At 34.9% G+C, this 18,179-nt stretch overlaps 1 protein-coding gene across 2 annotated transcripts in view; it reads right to left on the bottom strand.

The window, feature by feature from the left end:
• SYCP1 (synaptonemal complex protein 1) overlaps window positions 1-18,179 on the bottom strand; it is a 193,019-nt gene that overhangs the window by 103,367 nt on the left and 71,473 nt on the right. For both annotated transcript variants that reach the window (XM_007169343.2, XM_007169344.2), the window contains exon 15: window positions 17,047-17,108. In XM_007169343.2, the coding sequence (XP_007169405.2) occupies window positions 17,047-17,108 (62 nt within the window). The remainder of the gene's footprint in view (window positions 1-17,046; window positions 17,109-18,179) is intronic.

The following is an 18,179-nucleotide window of genomic DNA, read 5'->3' as shown; positions in this document are numbered from 1 at the left end:
ACTTGTGCAACCAACACCAGAACCAATTTTAGAACATTTTCATCAACACAAGAGATAATCCCATCCCCTCATAAGCAGTCATTCCTCATTCCTGTCACCCCAGTCCCTGGTCACCACTGCTCTGCTTTCTGTCTCCATGGATTTACCTCTTTGGGTCATTTCATAGAAATGGAATCATTCAATATGTGGCCTGTCGTGTCTGGCTTCTTTCAGTGAGACCATGCTTTCAAGGTTCAGCCATGCTGTACTGTGTGTCAATATTTCATTCCTTTTTTTTTTTAGGATTAGTTGTTTTGTTTGTTTGTTTGTTTGTGTTGCAGGTTCTTATCACTCATCAATTTTATACACATCAGTGTATACATGTCAGTCTCAATCACCCAATTCAACACACCACCATCCCCACCCCACCGTGGTTTTCCCCCCTTGGTGTCCATACATTTGTTCTCTACATCTGTGTCTCAATTTCTGCCCTGCAAACCGGTTCATCTGTACCATTTTTCTAGGTTCCACATACATGCGTTAATATACGATATTTGTTTTTCTCTTTCTGACTTACTTCACTCTGTATAACAGTCTCTAGATCCATCCACGTCTCAACAAATGACTCAATTTCGTTTCTTTTTATGGCTGAGTAATATTCCATTGTATATATGTACCACATCTTCTTTATCCAGTCGTCTGTCGATGGGCATTTAGCTGGCTTCCCTGACCTGGCTATTGTAAATAGTGCTCCAAGGAACATTGGGGTGCAGGTGTCTTTTTGAATTACGATTTTCTCTGGGTATATGCCCTGTAGTGGGATTGCTGGGTCAGATGGCAATTCTATTCTTAGTTTTTTAGGTACCCTCCATATTGTTCTCCATAGTGGCTGTATCAATTTGCATTCCCACCAACAGTGCAAGAGGGTTCCCTTTTCTCCACACCCTCTCCAGCATTTGTTGTTTGTAGATTTTCTGATGATGCCCATTCTAACTGGTGTGAGGTGACACCTCATTGTAGTTCTGATTTGCATTTCTCTAATAATTAGTGATGTTGAGCAGCTTTTCATGTGCTTCTTGGCCATCTGTATGTCTTCTTTGGAGAAATGTCTATTTAGGTCTTCTGCCCATTTTTGGATTGGGGTGTTTGTTTCTTTAATATTGAGCTGAATGAGCTGTTTATATATTTGGGAGATTAATCCTTTGTCTGTTGATTCGTTTGCAAATATTTTCTCCCATTCTGAGGGTTGTCTTTTCATCTTGTTTATGGTTTCCTTTGCTGTGCAAAAGCTTTGAAGTTTCATTAGGTCCCATTTGTTTATTTTTGTTTTTATTTCCATTACTCTAGGAGGTGGATCAAAAAAGATCTTCCTGTGATTTATGTCAAAGAGTGTTCTTCCTATGTTTTCCTCTGAGAGTTTTATAGTGTCTGGTCTTACATTTAGGTCTCGAATCCATTTTGAGTTTATTTTTGTGTATGGTGTTAGGGAGTATTCTAATTTCATTCTTTTACATGTAGCTGTCCAGTTTTCCCAGCACCACTTATTGAAGAGACTGTCTTTTCTCCATTGTATATCTTTGCCTCCTTTGTCATAGATTAGTTGACCATAGGTGCATGGGTTTATCTCTGGGCTTTCTATCTTGTTCCATTGATCTATGTTTCTGTTTTTGTGCCAGTACCATGTTGTCTTGATTACTGTAGCTTTGTAGTATAGTCTGAAGTCAGGGAGTCTGATTCCTCCAGCTCCATTTTTTTCCCTCAAGACTGCTTTGGCTATTCAGGGTCTTTTGTGTCTCCATACAAATTTTAAGATGATTTGTTCTAGTTCCGTAAAAAATGCCATTAGTAATTTCATAGGGATTGCATTGAATCTGTAGATTGCTTTGGGTAGTATAGTCATTTTCACAATATTGATTCTTCCAATCCAAGAACATGCTATATCTCTCCATCTGCTGGTATCATCTTTAATTTCTTTCATCAGTGTCTTATAGTTTCCTGCATACAGGTCTTTTGTCTCCCTAGGTAGGTTTATTCCTAGATATTTTATTCATTTTGTTACAATGGTAAATGGGAGTGTTTCCATAACTTCTCTTTCAGATTTTTCATCATTAGTGTATAGGAATGCAAGAGATTTCTGTGCATTAATTCCCTATCCTGCAACTTTACGAAATTCATTGATTAGCTCTAGTAGTTTTCTGGTGGTATTTTTACGATTCTCTATGTATAGTATCATGTCATCTGCAAACAGTGAAAGTTTTACTTCTTCTTTTCCAATTTGTATTCCTTTTATATCTTTTTCTCCTCTGATTGATGTGGCTAGGACTTCCAAAACTATGTTGAATAATAGTGGTGAGAGTGGACATCCTTGTCTCCTTCCTGATCTTAGAGAAAATGCTTTCAGTTTTTCACCATTGAGAATGATGTTTGCTGTGGCTTTGTCGTATATGGCCTTTATTATGTTGAGGTAGGTTCCCTCTATGCCCACTTTCTGGAGAGTTTTTATCATAAATGGGTGTTGAATTTTGTCAAAAGCTTTTTCTGCATCTATTGAAATGATCATATGGTTTTTCTCCTTCAATTTGTTAATATGGTGTATCACATTGATTGATTTGCGTATATTGAAGAATCCTTGCATATCTGGGATAAATCCCACTTGATCATGGTGTATGATCCTTTTAATGTGTTGTTGGATTTTGTTTGCTAGCATTTTGTTGAGGATTTTTGCATCTATGTTCATCAGTAATAATTGGTCTGTAATTTTCTTTTTTTGTAGTGTCTTTGTCTGGTTTTGGTATCAGGGTGATGGTGGCCTCATAGAATGAGTTTGGGAGTGTTCCTTCCTCTGCAATTTTTTGGAAGAGTTTGAGAAGGGTGGGTGTTACCTCTTCTCTAAATGTTTGATAGAATTCACCTGTGAAGCCATCTGGTCCTGGACTTTTGTTTGTTGGAAGATTTTTAATCACAGTTTCAATTTCATTACTTGTGATTGGTCTGTTCATATTTTCTGTTTCTTCCTGGTTCAGTCTTGGAAGGTTATACCTTTCTAAGAATTTGTCCATTTCTTCCAGGTTGTCCATTTTATTGGCATAGAGTTGCTTGTAGTAGTCTCTTAGGATGCTTTGTATTTCTGCGGTGTCTGTTGTAACTTCTCCTTTTTCATTTCTGATTTTATTGATTTGAGTCCTCTCCCTCTTTTTCTTGATGAGTCTGGCTAATGGCTTACCAATTTTGTTTATCTTCTCAAAGAACCAGTTTTTAGTTTTATTGATCTTTGCTATTGTTTTTTGTTTCTATTTCATTTGTTTCCTCCCTGATCTTTATGATTTCTTTCCTTCTGCTAACTTTGGGTTTTGTTGTTTTTCTTTCTCTAGTTCCTTTAGGTGTAAGGTTAGATTGTTTATTTGAGATTTTTCTTGTTTCTTTAGATAGGCTTGTATAGCTATAAACTTCCCTCTTAGAACTGCTTTTGCTGCATCCCACAGGTTTTGGATCATCGTGTTTTCATTGTCATTTGTCTCTAGGCATTTTTTGATTTCCTCTTTGATTTCTTCAGTGATCTCTTGGTTATTTAGTAACGTATTGTTTAGCCTCCATGCGTTTGTGTTTTTTACATTTTTTTCCCTGTAATTCATTTCTAATCCATAGCATTGTGGTCAGAAAAGATGCTTGATATGATTTCAATTTTCTTAAATTTACTGAGGCTTGATTTGTGACCCAAGATGTGATCTATCCTGGAGAATGTTCAGTGCGCACTTGAGAAGAAAGTGTAATCTGCTGTTTTTGGATGGAATGTCCTATAAATATCTATTAAATCTATCTGGTCTAGTGTGTCATTTAAAGCTTGTGTTTCCTTATTAATATTCTGTTTGGATGATCTGTCCATTGGTGTAAGTGAGGTGTTAAAGTCCCCCACTATTATTGTGTTACTGTCGATTTCCTCTTTTATAGCTGTTAGCAGTTGCCTTATGTATTGAGGTGCTCCTATGTTGGGTGCATATATATTTATAATTGTTATATCTTCTTCTTGGATTGATCCCTTGATCATTATGTAGTGTCCTTCCTTGTCTCTTGTAACATTCTTTATTTTAAAGTCTATTTTATCCGATATGAGTATTGCTACTCCAGCTTTCTTTTGATTTCCATTTGCATGGAATATCTTTTTCCATGCCCTCACTTTCAGTCTGTATGTGTCCCTAGGTCTGAAGTGGGTCTCCTGTAGACAGCATATGTATGCGTCTTGTTTTTGTATCCATTCAGCAAGCCTGTGTCTTTTGGTTGGAGCATTTAATCCATTCACGTTTAAGGTAATTATCAATATGTATGTTCCTATGACCATTTTCTTAATTGTTCTGGGTTTGTTCTTGTAGGTCCTTTTCTTCTCTTGTGTTTCCCACTTAGCAAAGTTCCTTTAGCATTTGTTGTAGAGCTGGTTTGGTGGTGCTGAATTCTCTTAGCTTTTGCTTGTCTGTAAAGCTTTTGATTTCTCCATCGAATCTAAATGAGATCCTTGCCAGGTAGAGTAATCTTGGTTGTAGTTTCTTCCCTTTCATCACTTTATCATGCCACTCCCTTCTGGCTTGTAGAGTTTCTGCTGAGAAGTCAGCTGTTAGTTAACCTTATGGGAGTTCCCTTGTATGTTATTTGTCGTTTTTCCCTTGCTGCTTTCAATAATTTTCCTTTGTCTTTAATTTTTGCCAATTTGATTACTATGTGTCTTGGTGTGTTTCTCCTTGGGTTTATCCTGTATGGCTCTCTGCGCTTCCTGGACTTGGGTGGCTATTTCCTTTCCCATGTTAGGGAAGGTTTTGACTATAATCTCTTCAAATATTTTCTCTGGTCCTTTCTCTCTCTCTTCTCCTTCTGGGACCCCTATTATGCGAATGTTGTTGTGTTTATTGTTGTCCCAGAGGTCTCTTAGGCTGTCTTCATTTCTTTTCATTCTTTTTTCTTTAGTCTGTTCTGCAGCAGTGAATTCCACCATTCTGTCTTCCAGGTCGCTTATCCGTTCTTCTGCTTCAGTTATTCTGCTATTGATTCCTTCTAGTGTAGTTTTCATTTCAGTTATTGTATTGTTCATCTCTGTTTGTTGTTTAATTCTTCTAGGTCTTTGTTAAACACTTCTTGCATCTTCTCGATCTTTTCCTCCATTCTTATTCTGAGGTCCTGGATCAGCTTCACTATCATTTTTCTGAATTCTTTTTCTGGAAGGTTGCCTATCTCCACTTCATTTAGTTGTTTTTCTGGGGTTTTATCTTGTTCCTTCATCTGGTATATAGCCCTCTGCCTTTTCATCTTGTCTGTCTTTCTGTGAATGTGGTTTTTGTTCCACAGGCTGCAGGATTGTAGTTTTTGTTGCTTCTGCTGTCTGCCCTCTGATCAATTATGCTCAATTTTAATAGACTAAATGCTCCCATCAAAATATATGGTGGGTGATTGGATTAAAAAAAAACAAGAGCCTTCAATATGCTAACTACAAGAGATTCACTTCAGAGTGAAAAACACAGACTGAAAGTAAGCAGATGGAAAAAGATTTCATGCAAACAGAAACAAGAAAGTGGGGGTAGCAATACTCATATCAGACCAAATATGTTTTAAAACAAAGGCTATAACAAAAGATAAAGAAGAGCATCATACAATGATAAAGGTATCAATACAAGAAGAGGATTTTATGCTTGTTAACATATACGCACCCAATACAGGAGCATTAAACATTTAAATACTAACATACATAAAGGGAGAAACTGAAAATAATACAATGATAATAGGAGACTTTAACACTTGACTGACATCAATGTACAGATCATCCAGACAGAAAATCTATAAGGCAACAGAGGTCCCATATGACACAGTAGATCAGCTGGACTTAATTGCTATGTACAGGATGCTACACTCAAAAAAAAGCAGAATACACATTCTTTTCAAGTTGACATAGAACATTCTCCAGGATAGATCATATACTACATCACAAAACAAGCCTCAACAAATTTAGGAGGACAGAAATTTTATCAAGCATCTTTTCCAATAATTGTATGAAACTAGAAGTCAACTACAGAAAGAAAAATGGGAAAAGAACAACCATGTGGCAACTAAACAACATGCTACTAAAAAAAAAAAAAAAGGGGTCACCAATGAAATCAAAGGAGAAATCAAAATACCTTGAGGAAAATGAAAACACAACTTTCCAAAATCTATAGGATGCAGCAAAAGCAGTTCTAAGAGAGAGGTTTATAGTGATACAGGCTTTCCTCAAGAAACAAAGAAAATCACAAACAACCTAGTTTATCACCTAAAAGAAAGAAAAAGAAAAACAAAGACAAAAGTCAGCAGAAGGAAGGAAACAATAAAGATCAGAGAGGAAATAAATAAGAGACCAAAAATAAAAGAAAATATCAATAAAAACAAGAGCTGATTTTTTGACAAAATTGATAAACCTTTAGCCAGACTCACCAAGAAGAAAAAAAAGAGGACCCAAACAAATAAAATAAGAAATGAAAGAGGAAAAATAACAGCCAATACCACAGAGATACAAAAAGTCATGAGAATGTTATCAACAATTATATGCCAATAAACTGAACAACCTAGAAGAAATGGACACATTCCTAGAAACATACAGCCTGCCAAGACTGAGTCAAGAAGAAACAGACAATTGAAACAGACTGCTCACTAAAAGCGAAATTGAATCTGTAATAAAACTCCCAGCAAACAAAAGTCCAGAACAGGATAACTTCACAGGATAATTCTACTAAACATATAAAGAAGAGCTAAGACCTATCCTTCTCAAACTATTCCCCCAAATTGAAGAGGAAACACTCCCAAATTCGTTCCACAAAGCCACTGTTACCCTGATACCAAAATCAGACAAAGACACTAGAAAGAAAAGAAAATATATTTTATGAATATATATGTAAAAATCTTCAACAAAATATTAGCAAACCAAATTCAACAATACATAAAAAGATCATGTACGATGATCAAGTTGGATTTATTCCAGGGCCACAAGGCTGGTTCAACATATGCAAGTCAATGTGATACACCACATTAACAGAAGGAAAGACAAAAAAATAACCATGATTATTCCAACAGATGCAGAAAAAAATGTTTGACAAAATTCAACATCCATTCGCAATAAAAGCTCTCATCAAAGTTGGTATAGAGTAAACATATCTCAACATAATAAAGGCCATATATGAAAAACCCACAGCCAAAGTAGTATTCAACAGTGAAAAGCTGAAAGACTTCCCACCAAATTCAGGAACTAGACAAGAATGCCCACTCTCACCACATCTATTTAACATAGTATTGAAAGTCCTACTCACAGCAATCAGACAAGAAGGAAAAACAAGTATCAAAATTGGAAAGAAAGGGGTAAAACTGTTATTATTTGCAGATTACATGATACTCTATACAAAGTACCCTAAAGCCTCCACCCAAAAACTATTAGAACTAAGAGATGAATTCAACAAGATTGCAGAATACAAGATTAAGATGTACTAAAGATGCTACCAAAAAACTACTTGAGCTCATCAATGAATTCGGTAAAGTTGCAGGACACAAAATTAATACACAGAAATCTGTTGCATTTCTATACACTAATAATGAATTATCAAAAAGAGAAAGTAAAAAAAAATCCCATTTAAAATTTCATCAGAAAAATAAAATACCTAGGAATAACCTTAAACAAGGAGGTGAAAACTCTGCAAACTATAAAACACTGATGAAGGAAATAGGAGATGATTCAAAGAAATGGAAAGATATCCTGTGCTCTTGGATTGGAAGAATTAATATTATTAATATGGCCATACCACCCAAAGCAATCTACAAATTTAATGCAATCCCTGTCAAAATACCCATGACGTTTTTCACAGAACTAGGACAAATAATCCTAAAATACATATAGAACCACAAAAGACCATGAGTTGCCAAAGCAATCCTGAAAAACAAAACAACAAAGCTGAAAGTATAATCCTCAGAGACTTCAGACTATACTACAAAGCTACAGTAATCAAGACAGTATGGTACTGGTACAAAACCAGACACAGAGATGAATGGAACAAAATAGAGCCCAGAAATAAATCCACACACCTATTGTCAATTAATCTACAACAAAGGGGGCAAGAATGTACAATGGATAAAAGACAGTCTCTTTGGTGCTGGGAAAACTGGACAGCTACATGTAAAAGAATGAAATCAGAACATTCTCTAACACCATATATAAAAATAACACAAAATGGGGACTTCCCTGGTGGCGCAGTGGATAAGACTCCGCACTCCCAATGCAGGGGGCCCGGGTTCGATCCCTCGTCATGGAACTAGATCCCACATGCATGCCACAACTAAGAGTTTGCATGCCACAACTAAGAAGTCAGTGAGCCGCAACTGACCTGGCACAACCAAATAAATAAATAAATATCAAAAAAAAAAAAGAATTCAATGGAAGAAAGACATCAAAAAAAAAAAATAACACAAAATGGATTAAAAACCTAAATGTAAGACTGGAAACCATAAAAGTCCTAGAGAAAAACATAGGCAGAACACTCTTTAACATAAATCATAGCAATATTTTCTTGGATCAGTCTCCTAAGGCAAAAGAAATAAAAGCAAAAATAAATACATGGGACCCTATTAAACTTAAAATCTTCTGCACCGTAAAGGAAACCATCGACAAAACAAAAAGACAACCTACAAAATAGGAGAAAATATTTGCAAATGATATGACTGACAAGGAGTTTTAATATTCAAAATATACAAACACCTCATACAACTCAATATCAAAAACAACCAATCCAATCAGAAAATGGACAGAAGACTTGTATAGACATTTCTCCAAAGAAGATACACAAATGGCTAACAGGCACATGAAAAGATGCTCAACATCACTAATTATCAGAGAAATGCAAATCAAAACCACAATTAAATATCACCTCACACCTCTGAGAATGGCTGTCATCAAAAGTCTACAAATAACAAACATTGGAGAGGATGTGGAGAAAAGGGAACCCTGGTACACTGTTGGTGGGAATGTAAATTGGTGCAGCCACTATGGAAAACAGTATAGAGGTTCCTTTAAAAAACTAAAAACAGAATTACCATATGATGAAGCAATTCCACTCCTGGGCACATATCCAAAAAACCTAAAACACTAATTCAAAAAGATATATGCACCGCAATGTTCACAGGAGCACTATTTACAACAGCCAAGACACAGAAACACGGAAGCTACCCAAGTACCCATCAACAGATGACTGGATTAAGATGTATACACACACACACACACACACACACACACACACCACACACACACCACACACAAAATGGAATATTACTCAGCCATAAAAAAGAATGAAATACTGCCATTTGCAGCAACATGGACAGACCTAGAGAATATTATGCTTAGTAAAATAAGTCAGAGAGAGAAATACAAATACTATATTATATCACATGTGGAATCTAAAAAATAATACAAATGAATGTATATGCAAAACAGAAACAGAATCACAGATGTAGAAAACAAACTTGTAGTTACCAAAGGGGAGAGGGAAGTGAGGAGGGGCAAATTAGGGGTATGCTGTTAACAAATACAAACTACTATAAATAAAATAGATATGCAACAAGAATATACTGTATAGCACACAGAATTACACCCAATATCTTTTGATAACCTATAATGGAATATAATCTGCAAAAAACCGAATCACTATGCTATACACCTGAAAATAACACAATATTGTAAATCAACTATAGTTCAACAAAAAAAAGAGGAAGAAAGAAAGCTCTGACAGGTCTTACAAAAAAATAAACCTGTCTAACTTTGAAAAATACAACAAAACCAATTTAAAAACAGCAATAAGAACATACCTATCAGTAATTACTTTAAAAGAAATGGACTAATGGACTAATTTCTCCCAACAAAAGACACAGAGTGCCTGAATGGGCAAAAAAACAAGATCCATATATATGCTGCTTACAAGAGACTCACTTCAGATCTAAAGACACAGACTAAAAGTGAGGGCATGGAAAAAGGTATTCCATGAAAATATAAATCAAAAGAAAGCCAGGGTAACAATACTTATATCAGACAAAGTAAAACAAAGACTGTTACAAGAGACAAAGAAGTACATTACATAATGATCAAGGGATTAATCAAAAGGATGATATAATAATTATAAATATATATGCACATATATATAGAAGTACCTACATACATAGTACCTACAAACATATAGAAGTACCTAAATACATAGTGCCTACAAACATATAGAAGTACCTAAATACATAGAAGTACCTACAAACATATAGAAGTACCTAAATACATAGTGCCAACATTAACAGACATAAAGGGAGTAATTGACAGTAACACAATAACAGCAGGGAACTTTAACATCCCACTTACATCAATAGACAGATTATCCAGACAGAAAATCAATAAAACACTGGCCTTTGATGACACATTAGACCAAAAGGACTCAATATATCTATACAGAACATTCCATCCAAAAGCAGCAGACTAGACATTCTTTACAAGTATACATGGAACCTTTTCCAGGATAGACCACATGGTAGGCCACAAAAAAAATCAGTAAATTTAAGAAAATTCAATTCATATCAAGCATCTTTTCTGACCACAACACTATGAGACTAGAAATCAACTACAAAGAAAAAAACTACTAGGGAAAAAAACTCCCAAACATGTGAAGACTAAACAATATGCTACTAAACAACCAATGGATCACTGAAAATCAAAGAATAAATCAGAAAATACGTGGTGACAAATGAAAATGAAAACACAACAATCCAAAATCTAAGCAATGCAGCAAAAGCAGTTCTAAGAGGGAGGTTTACAGTGATACAAGTCTACCTCTCAGGAAACAAGAAAAATCTCAAATAAATAGTTTAAACTTACACCCAAAGGAAGTAGAAAAAGAACACACAAAACCCAAAGTTAGTAGAAGGAAGAAAATCATAAAAATCAGAACTAAATTTTTAAAAAGAGAGACTAAGAAAACAATAGAAAAGATCAACAAAACTAAGAGCTGGTTATTTGAAAAAATAGACAAAATTGATAAACTTTAATAAGAGACTCATCAAGAGAAAAACAGGGCCCAAATCAATAAAATCAGAAATAAAAAAGGATAAATACAACCAATACCACAGAAATACAAAGGATCATGAGAGATTACTATGAACAATTTTACACCAATAAAATGGACAGCCTAGAAGAAAAGGACAAATTCCTAGAATTGTACATTTTCTAAGACTGAACCAGGAAGACATAGAAAGAATAAACAGACCAAGTACCAGTAATGAAATTGAATCAGTAATTTAAAAAATTTCCAACAAACAAAAGGCCAGGACCAGATGGCTTCATAGGTGAATTCTACCAAACATTTAGAGGGGAATTAAAACCTATCCTTCTCAAACTATTCCAAAAAACTGCAGAGGTAGGAACTCTTCCAAACTAATCCTGCCAGGCCAGTATTATCCTATTAGCAAAACCAGTCAAAGATATCACAAAAACAAAAGATTACAGGCCAATATCATTGACGAACATAGATACAAAAATCCTCAACAAAATATTAGGAAACCAAATTCAACAATACATTAAAAGGATCATACACCATGATCAAGTGGGATTATCCCAGGGATGCAAGGATGGCTCAATATCTGCACATTAATGTGATACACCACATTAACCAGTTGAAGAATAAAAATTATATGATCATCTCAATAGATGTGGAAAAAGTTTTTGACAAAATTCAATATCCATTTATGTTAAAAACTCTCCAGAAAGTGAGTATAGAGGGAACATATCTCAACATAATAAAGGTCATATATGACAAGCCCACCGCTAACATCATACTCAACAGTCAAAAGTATTTCCTTTAAAATCAGGAACAAGACAAGGATGCCCACACTCACCACTTCTACCTAACAAAGAATTGGAAATCCTAGCCACATCTATCATACAAGAAAAAGAAATAAAAAGAATCCAAATCGGAAAGGAAGAAGTAAAACTGTCACTGTGTGCATATGACATGATACTGTAAACAGAAAACCCTAAAGACACCACCAAAAATCTACTAGAACTCATCCATGAATTCGGTAAAGTTACAGGATACAAAATTAATACACAGAAATCTGCTGCAGTTCTATATACTAACAACAAACTATCAGAAAGAGAAATTAAGAAAGCAATCCCATTTACAATCACATCAAGGAGAATAAAATACCTATGAATAACTCTTAAGTGAGGAAGTAAAAATCTCTACCTGGAAAACTATAAGACACTGATGAAAGAAATTGAAAACAAACAAGAAAAAGATGAAAAGATATACCATATTCATGGACTCAAAGAATTAATGTCATTAAAACAACCACACTACCCAAGGCAATCTACAAATTCAATGCATTCCCTATCAAAATAACAATGGCATTTTTCACTATACTACAATAATTCTAAAATTTGTATGGAAACACAAAAGACCTCAGATTGCCAAAATGATCTTGAGAAAGAACAAAGCAGGAGGTATCATGCTCCCTGATTTCAAACTCTACCACAAAGCTACAGTCATCAAAACAGTATGGTACTGGCACCAAAACAGACACATAGATCAATGGAACAGAACAGAGAGCGCAGAACTAAGCCCATGCTTATATAATCAATTAACCTACAACAAAAGAGCAAGAAATACAATGGGGAAAAGACAGCCTCTTTAATAAATGGTATTGGGAACACTGGACAGCTACATGCAAAAGAATCAAACTGGACTACTCTCTCACACCATGCACAAAAATAAATTCAAAATGGATTGAAGACTTAAATGCAAGACCTGAAACCATAAAATTCCTAGGAGAAAACATAGGCAGTACACTATTTGACATCAGTGTTAGCAATATTTTTTTTTGGATATGTTTCCTCAGGCAAGGGAAACAAAATCAAAATAAACAAATTGGACTATATCAAACTAAAAGACTTTTGCATAGAAAAGGAAACTATCAAAAAAATGAAAAGGCCACCTACTGAATGGGAGAAAATATTTGCAAATGATACATCCAAAAGGGGTTAATATCCACAATATACAAAGAAACAAAGAACTCATACAACTCAACATCAAAAAAAACAAACAAGCCCATTATAAAATAGGACAGGGAAAAGGATCTGAAGAGAGATTTTTCCAAAGACATAAAGATGTCCAACCGGCACATGAAAAGATGCTCATCACCACTAATCAGGGAAAGGCAAATCAAAACCACAATTAGATACCACCTCCCATCTGTCAGAATGGCTATTATCAAAAGATAAGAGATAACAAGTGTTGGTGAGGATGTGGAACAAAGGGAACCCTCATGCATTGTTGGTGGGAATGTAAATTGGTGCAGCCACTATGGAAAACAGGATGGAGGTTTCTCAAAAAATTTAAAATACAATTGCCATATGATCTAGCAATTTCACTTCTGAGAATTTATCTGAAGGAAACAAAAACACTAATTCAAAAAGATATATGCACCCTTATGTGCACTGCAGCATTATTTACAATAGCTAAGATATGGAAGCAACATAAATGCCCATCAATTGATGAACAGATAAAGAATATGTGAGAAAGATAGATAGACATATAACAGCCATAAAAAAAACAAAATCTTGTCATTTGCAACAAATAGGTGGACCCAGAGGGTATTATGTTGAAATAAGTCATACAGAGAAAGGCAAATACTGTATGATTTCACTTATATGTGAAATCTAAAAAACAAAACAAATGAACAGACACAACAAAACAGAAACAGAGTTATAGATACAGTGGAAAAACAGGTGGTTGCCAGAGGGGAGAGAGGTGAGGGTAGGAAAGAAATAGGCAAAGAAGACTAAGAGGTACAAACTTCCAGTTGCAAAATAAATGAGTCACAGGTATGAAATGTACAGTGTGGGGAATATAGTCAATACCCATGTAATATCTTTGTATGGTGACATACTGTAACTAGACTTATCACAGTGAACATTTCGAAATGTACAGAAATATCAAATCACTGGTGTGCAACAGGAACTAGCATACTGTTTTAGGTCAATTATACTTCAAAACAAACAAAGTCATAAAACAGAGATGAGATTTATGGTTATGGGGGTGGGGAAAATAAGGGAGGACAAGGAGTTGGACGAAGACTGCCAAAAGGCACAAACTTCCAGTTATAAGATAAACAGTACTAGGGATGTAACGTACAATGTGATATAATTCACACTGCTGTATGTTATTTATGAAAGTTGTTAAGACAGTAAATCTTAACAGTTCTCATCACAAGGAAAATTTTTTTTCTATTTCTTTCATTTTGTATCTATATGAGATGATGGATGTAGACTTATTGTAATGTATGTAAGTCAAATCATTATGCTGTAGACCTTAAACTTATACAGTGCTGTATGACAATTATATCTCAAGAACACTGGAAGAAAAAATAAAATAAAATACAATTAGATGCAAAAACTAAATACATTTAAAAAATAAAATTTATATGCAAAAGAATAATAAAGCTGGAGGAATCACACTACCCAAATCTAAGACTCACTATAAAGCTACAATAAACAAAACACTGGTGAATGGATAGACCACAAAAGTCAATGAAATAGAAATAGCCCAGAAGTAGACCCACACAAATATGGTCAATTGATTTCTTTTATAAATGTGCAAAAGTAACTCAATAGAAAAAGGAGTCTTAGGAATTCCCTGGCGGTCCAATGGTTAGGACTCTGCACTTTCACTGCCGAGAGCTCAGGTTCAATCCCTGGTCAAGGAACTTAGATCCCGCAAGCCGCTTGGCGCAGCCAAAAAAATAAATACATACATACACACATACATACATAAAGAAAAAGGAGAGTCTTTTCAACAAATGGTATTACCAATACTTTACATCAATCCAAAGTATTTAAATCTTAAATATCTCTCAAAGTAGTATCTCACTACTACCATCATCTCCCAGCCTAAGTTCTCTTCTCTGGCTCCTGTGATTGTCTGTCTATTCTTAACTGTTCTATCTTAATATATTGTGTTCTCCGTACTGCAAACCAAATGAGCTCTTCAAATTGCAAATCTGACCAATTTACTCCCTGCTGAAATTCTTTAGAGCTTCTCATTCCTCTTAGGATAAACATAAAATTCTGTTGATATGATTTTAAAGGGCCATGAAATAACAGGCTCCTACTACCTCTCTAGCCTCATTTTGCACCACACTCTTTCTTTCACTCCATGTTATATTCACCATACTCCTTCCTATCAAAGAACCTTTGCACATATTTTCTCCACCTGATAAGCACTTCCCTTCCTTCTCTGGATTCCAGTTCAATCTTTACTTTTTCAAAAAACGTCTCCTAAACTCTCTAAATAGTTCAAATCCCTTTATTACACTGTGAACTAATCCTTTATTGCCCTTGACACCATTGTAATATTACCTTTGAATGACTGCTTGTATTTAAGTGTGAGTATTTCATGACTAGCTCCATGAAAACAGGATATGCATCCATTTGCTCCCCAGTGCATCCCCAGAGTATACCATAAAAGGAACTCAACAAATGTTTGTTAAATGAATAAATGTATCTTATTCATCCCTCACAACCACCCTATGAGATATGTACAATTATTTCTCCCATTTCATAAAAATGGAAAAACCATTTTCATGGAAAAACCAAGGCATCAAGAATTTAGGTAAATTGCTCTAGGTCATACAGTTAAGAAGTAAAAAGCTGGATACCATCAAAGCATTATGATTCTAAGGACCAAGATATTAATTATGCTCTACCGGCTATTCAAATATAACAAAACCTAAACCAATCCTTGTCCATGTAGGAGTGTAAAAATAATACTTTAGTATTAATTCATTCAACAAATATTTATTAAGTGCTTACAAAGTGTCAGTTACTGTGCTAAGTACTGAGGTTACAGGGCAAACAGGACAAAGGTTCTTAGCCCTTACTGGAGCATTCCACTATTTATTTATTGACCACCTACTATGTGCCATCTACTGTGCTAAGTAAAGAAGACTCTAAAGGGCGAAAAAAGCCTTAAATAATTATACCAAAAATAAATTTCATTTGTGATAAGTGCTATAAAGGAAAAATTCAGGGTGCTATAGGAACAAGCTATATAGAGACCTAAACTAGCTAGGAATGTCAAGAGAGATTTCTAAAGAATTGATATTTAAGCTGAGACCTGAAGTATAAGTTTACATTATCAAATTTGAAAGAAATGTAAATATTATTATTTGCAAGAATTTGTGCAAAAGCAATTCACTGAAGAAAGGATAAGCATTTGGAAATAGTGCTTCCCAAGAGATGGAAGAATTAGGAGTTGCAAAATCAGGTAGAGATGTGATTGGTTAAACCCAAAATCAAAGATCTGTAATCATAAACAATATTGTCTTCTATAAGCAAAGGTTGGCAAACTACAGCCTCTGAGACAAAATCAGCCCACAACCTTCTTTTGTAGGCCCTTGAACTAAGAATGGTTCTTACATTTTTATAAGATTGTTAAAAATAAAAGAAAAAAAATGGAGGGGGAGGAGAAAATTAACATTCTGTATATAGCCACAAAGCCTAAAATATTTACTATCTAGTCCTTTACAAAAAAAGTTTACCAACCCATGCTCTACACACTATAATCAAGTAAAACATAATGAAGCCTTATCCTAACAAATTCATTAAATATGATTCTATTTGAATACTAAACATAGGTACTGAATAGATATCATACATATCTTTCTCAAAATTGCAGCTTTGTGGCTCAAAGTTATCAAACGCACACCAAATTTACAATCAGCTACATAATAGGCATATTTGATCTCACTTAAATGTACTATCAACACATGCTTAAGTAATATAAACACCTACACCGACAGTTATCAAAATATACTATAAAAATTGATAGAGATAAGAAATGTGGCTTCACTAAGACCAAATGTAGTTTTTTTATATTTTAGTTGAAAAACTACCATAAGACATCTATAGGATGAGAGTCTAAGTCACTGGATTTAATACTATTTTGAAAAATAACTGCTACATATTAATAAGAGAAACCATACACTTACCAAGATTTTTTTCAATTCTTCAAGTTCTACTTCTTTGTTATTTTTAAGCTTAGTCATCTCTTCTAAAAAAATCAAAAGAATACAAGTGCGTTAAAAGCTGGATTTAAAAAAATGGGAAAGGAGAGACAAGAAATAAGAATTCCATTTGAAAGGGAAAAACCAAAAGAGATGGGTTAATGCAACTAGAGTGCTGTAAAGCATAGAGGAAGTCCAAATGGAACTATGCTAAATAATAATGGATAAATATTAATAGTACTGTTTCTATAAAATTAATTCCACAACCAAATGAGCCCAAAGTTCATTAAACAAAATAAGCAATGGATCTATATAAAATGAAGTCACACAGCTTAGGTAAAAATAGTTTATTTTTTAAAACTCAAGGATTGGTTAAAGACAGTGGACTGATTGGGACTTCCCTGGTGGTCCAGTGGGTAAGACTCCATGCTCCCAATGCAGGGGGTCCGGGTTCGATCCCTGGTCAAGGAACTAGATCCCACATGCATGCCGCAACTAAGAAGTCCACACACCGCAACTAAAAGTTCCCACATGCCACAACCAAGACCCGTGCAACCAAAATAAATAAGTAAACTTTTTTAATAAAATAAAATAAAGACAGTAGACTGAGTATGTGTCCACTCTCTCTCACCCCCAATCCCATAAATTAAAAGAAAAATTTTATATATATATACACACACACACACACACACACACACACACACACACACACACATTAACAAAACAAGACAGCCTAACGTTAACAAACCAAAATGTTGAAGAATCCTTGGAGGCTGAGGGGGGAGAACTCATATTAATTCAATAAGGTTATGTGAACAACTATACCAGGGGACCACACCCCCCACCACACAGCCCATCTCAGGTTAAATCAAGGATTCTGGGAGTTAGACCCAAAGGGACTAATTCCCAGCTCATAAACTCTAAGCAAAATAAGCATTCCCTATAACCAAAAGACAGGCTACTAAGCCCACCCTTCCTTATAGCACCTCCCATCTCTCCCCATAATCAGAAGAATCAGATTGTAACACACATGTGGGTGAATATGGATTCTCAAATACTTAGATGAGTAAACAATCAAGAATCAACAATTAGTGAAGAAGAGCAAAACCATGAAAGAG

This window comes from Balaenoptera acutorostrata, chromosome 1, assembly GCF_949987535.1.
Source record: "Balaenoptera acutorostrata chromosome 1, mBalAcu1.1, whole genome shotgun sequence".
Taxonomy (NCBI): domain Eukaryota; kingdom Metazoa; phylum Chordata; class Mammalia; order Artiodactyla; family Balaenopteridae; genus Balaenoptera; species Balaenoptera acutorostrata.
Note: the sequence above shows the minus strand (reverse complement) of the source record. Positions and strands in the feature narration are given on the sequence as shown.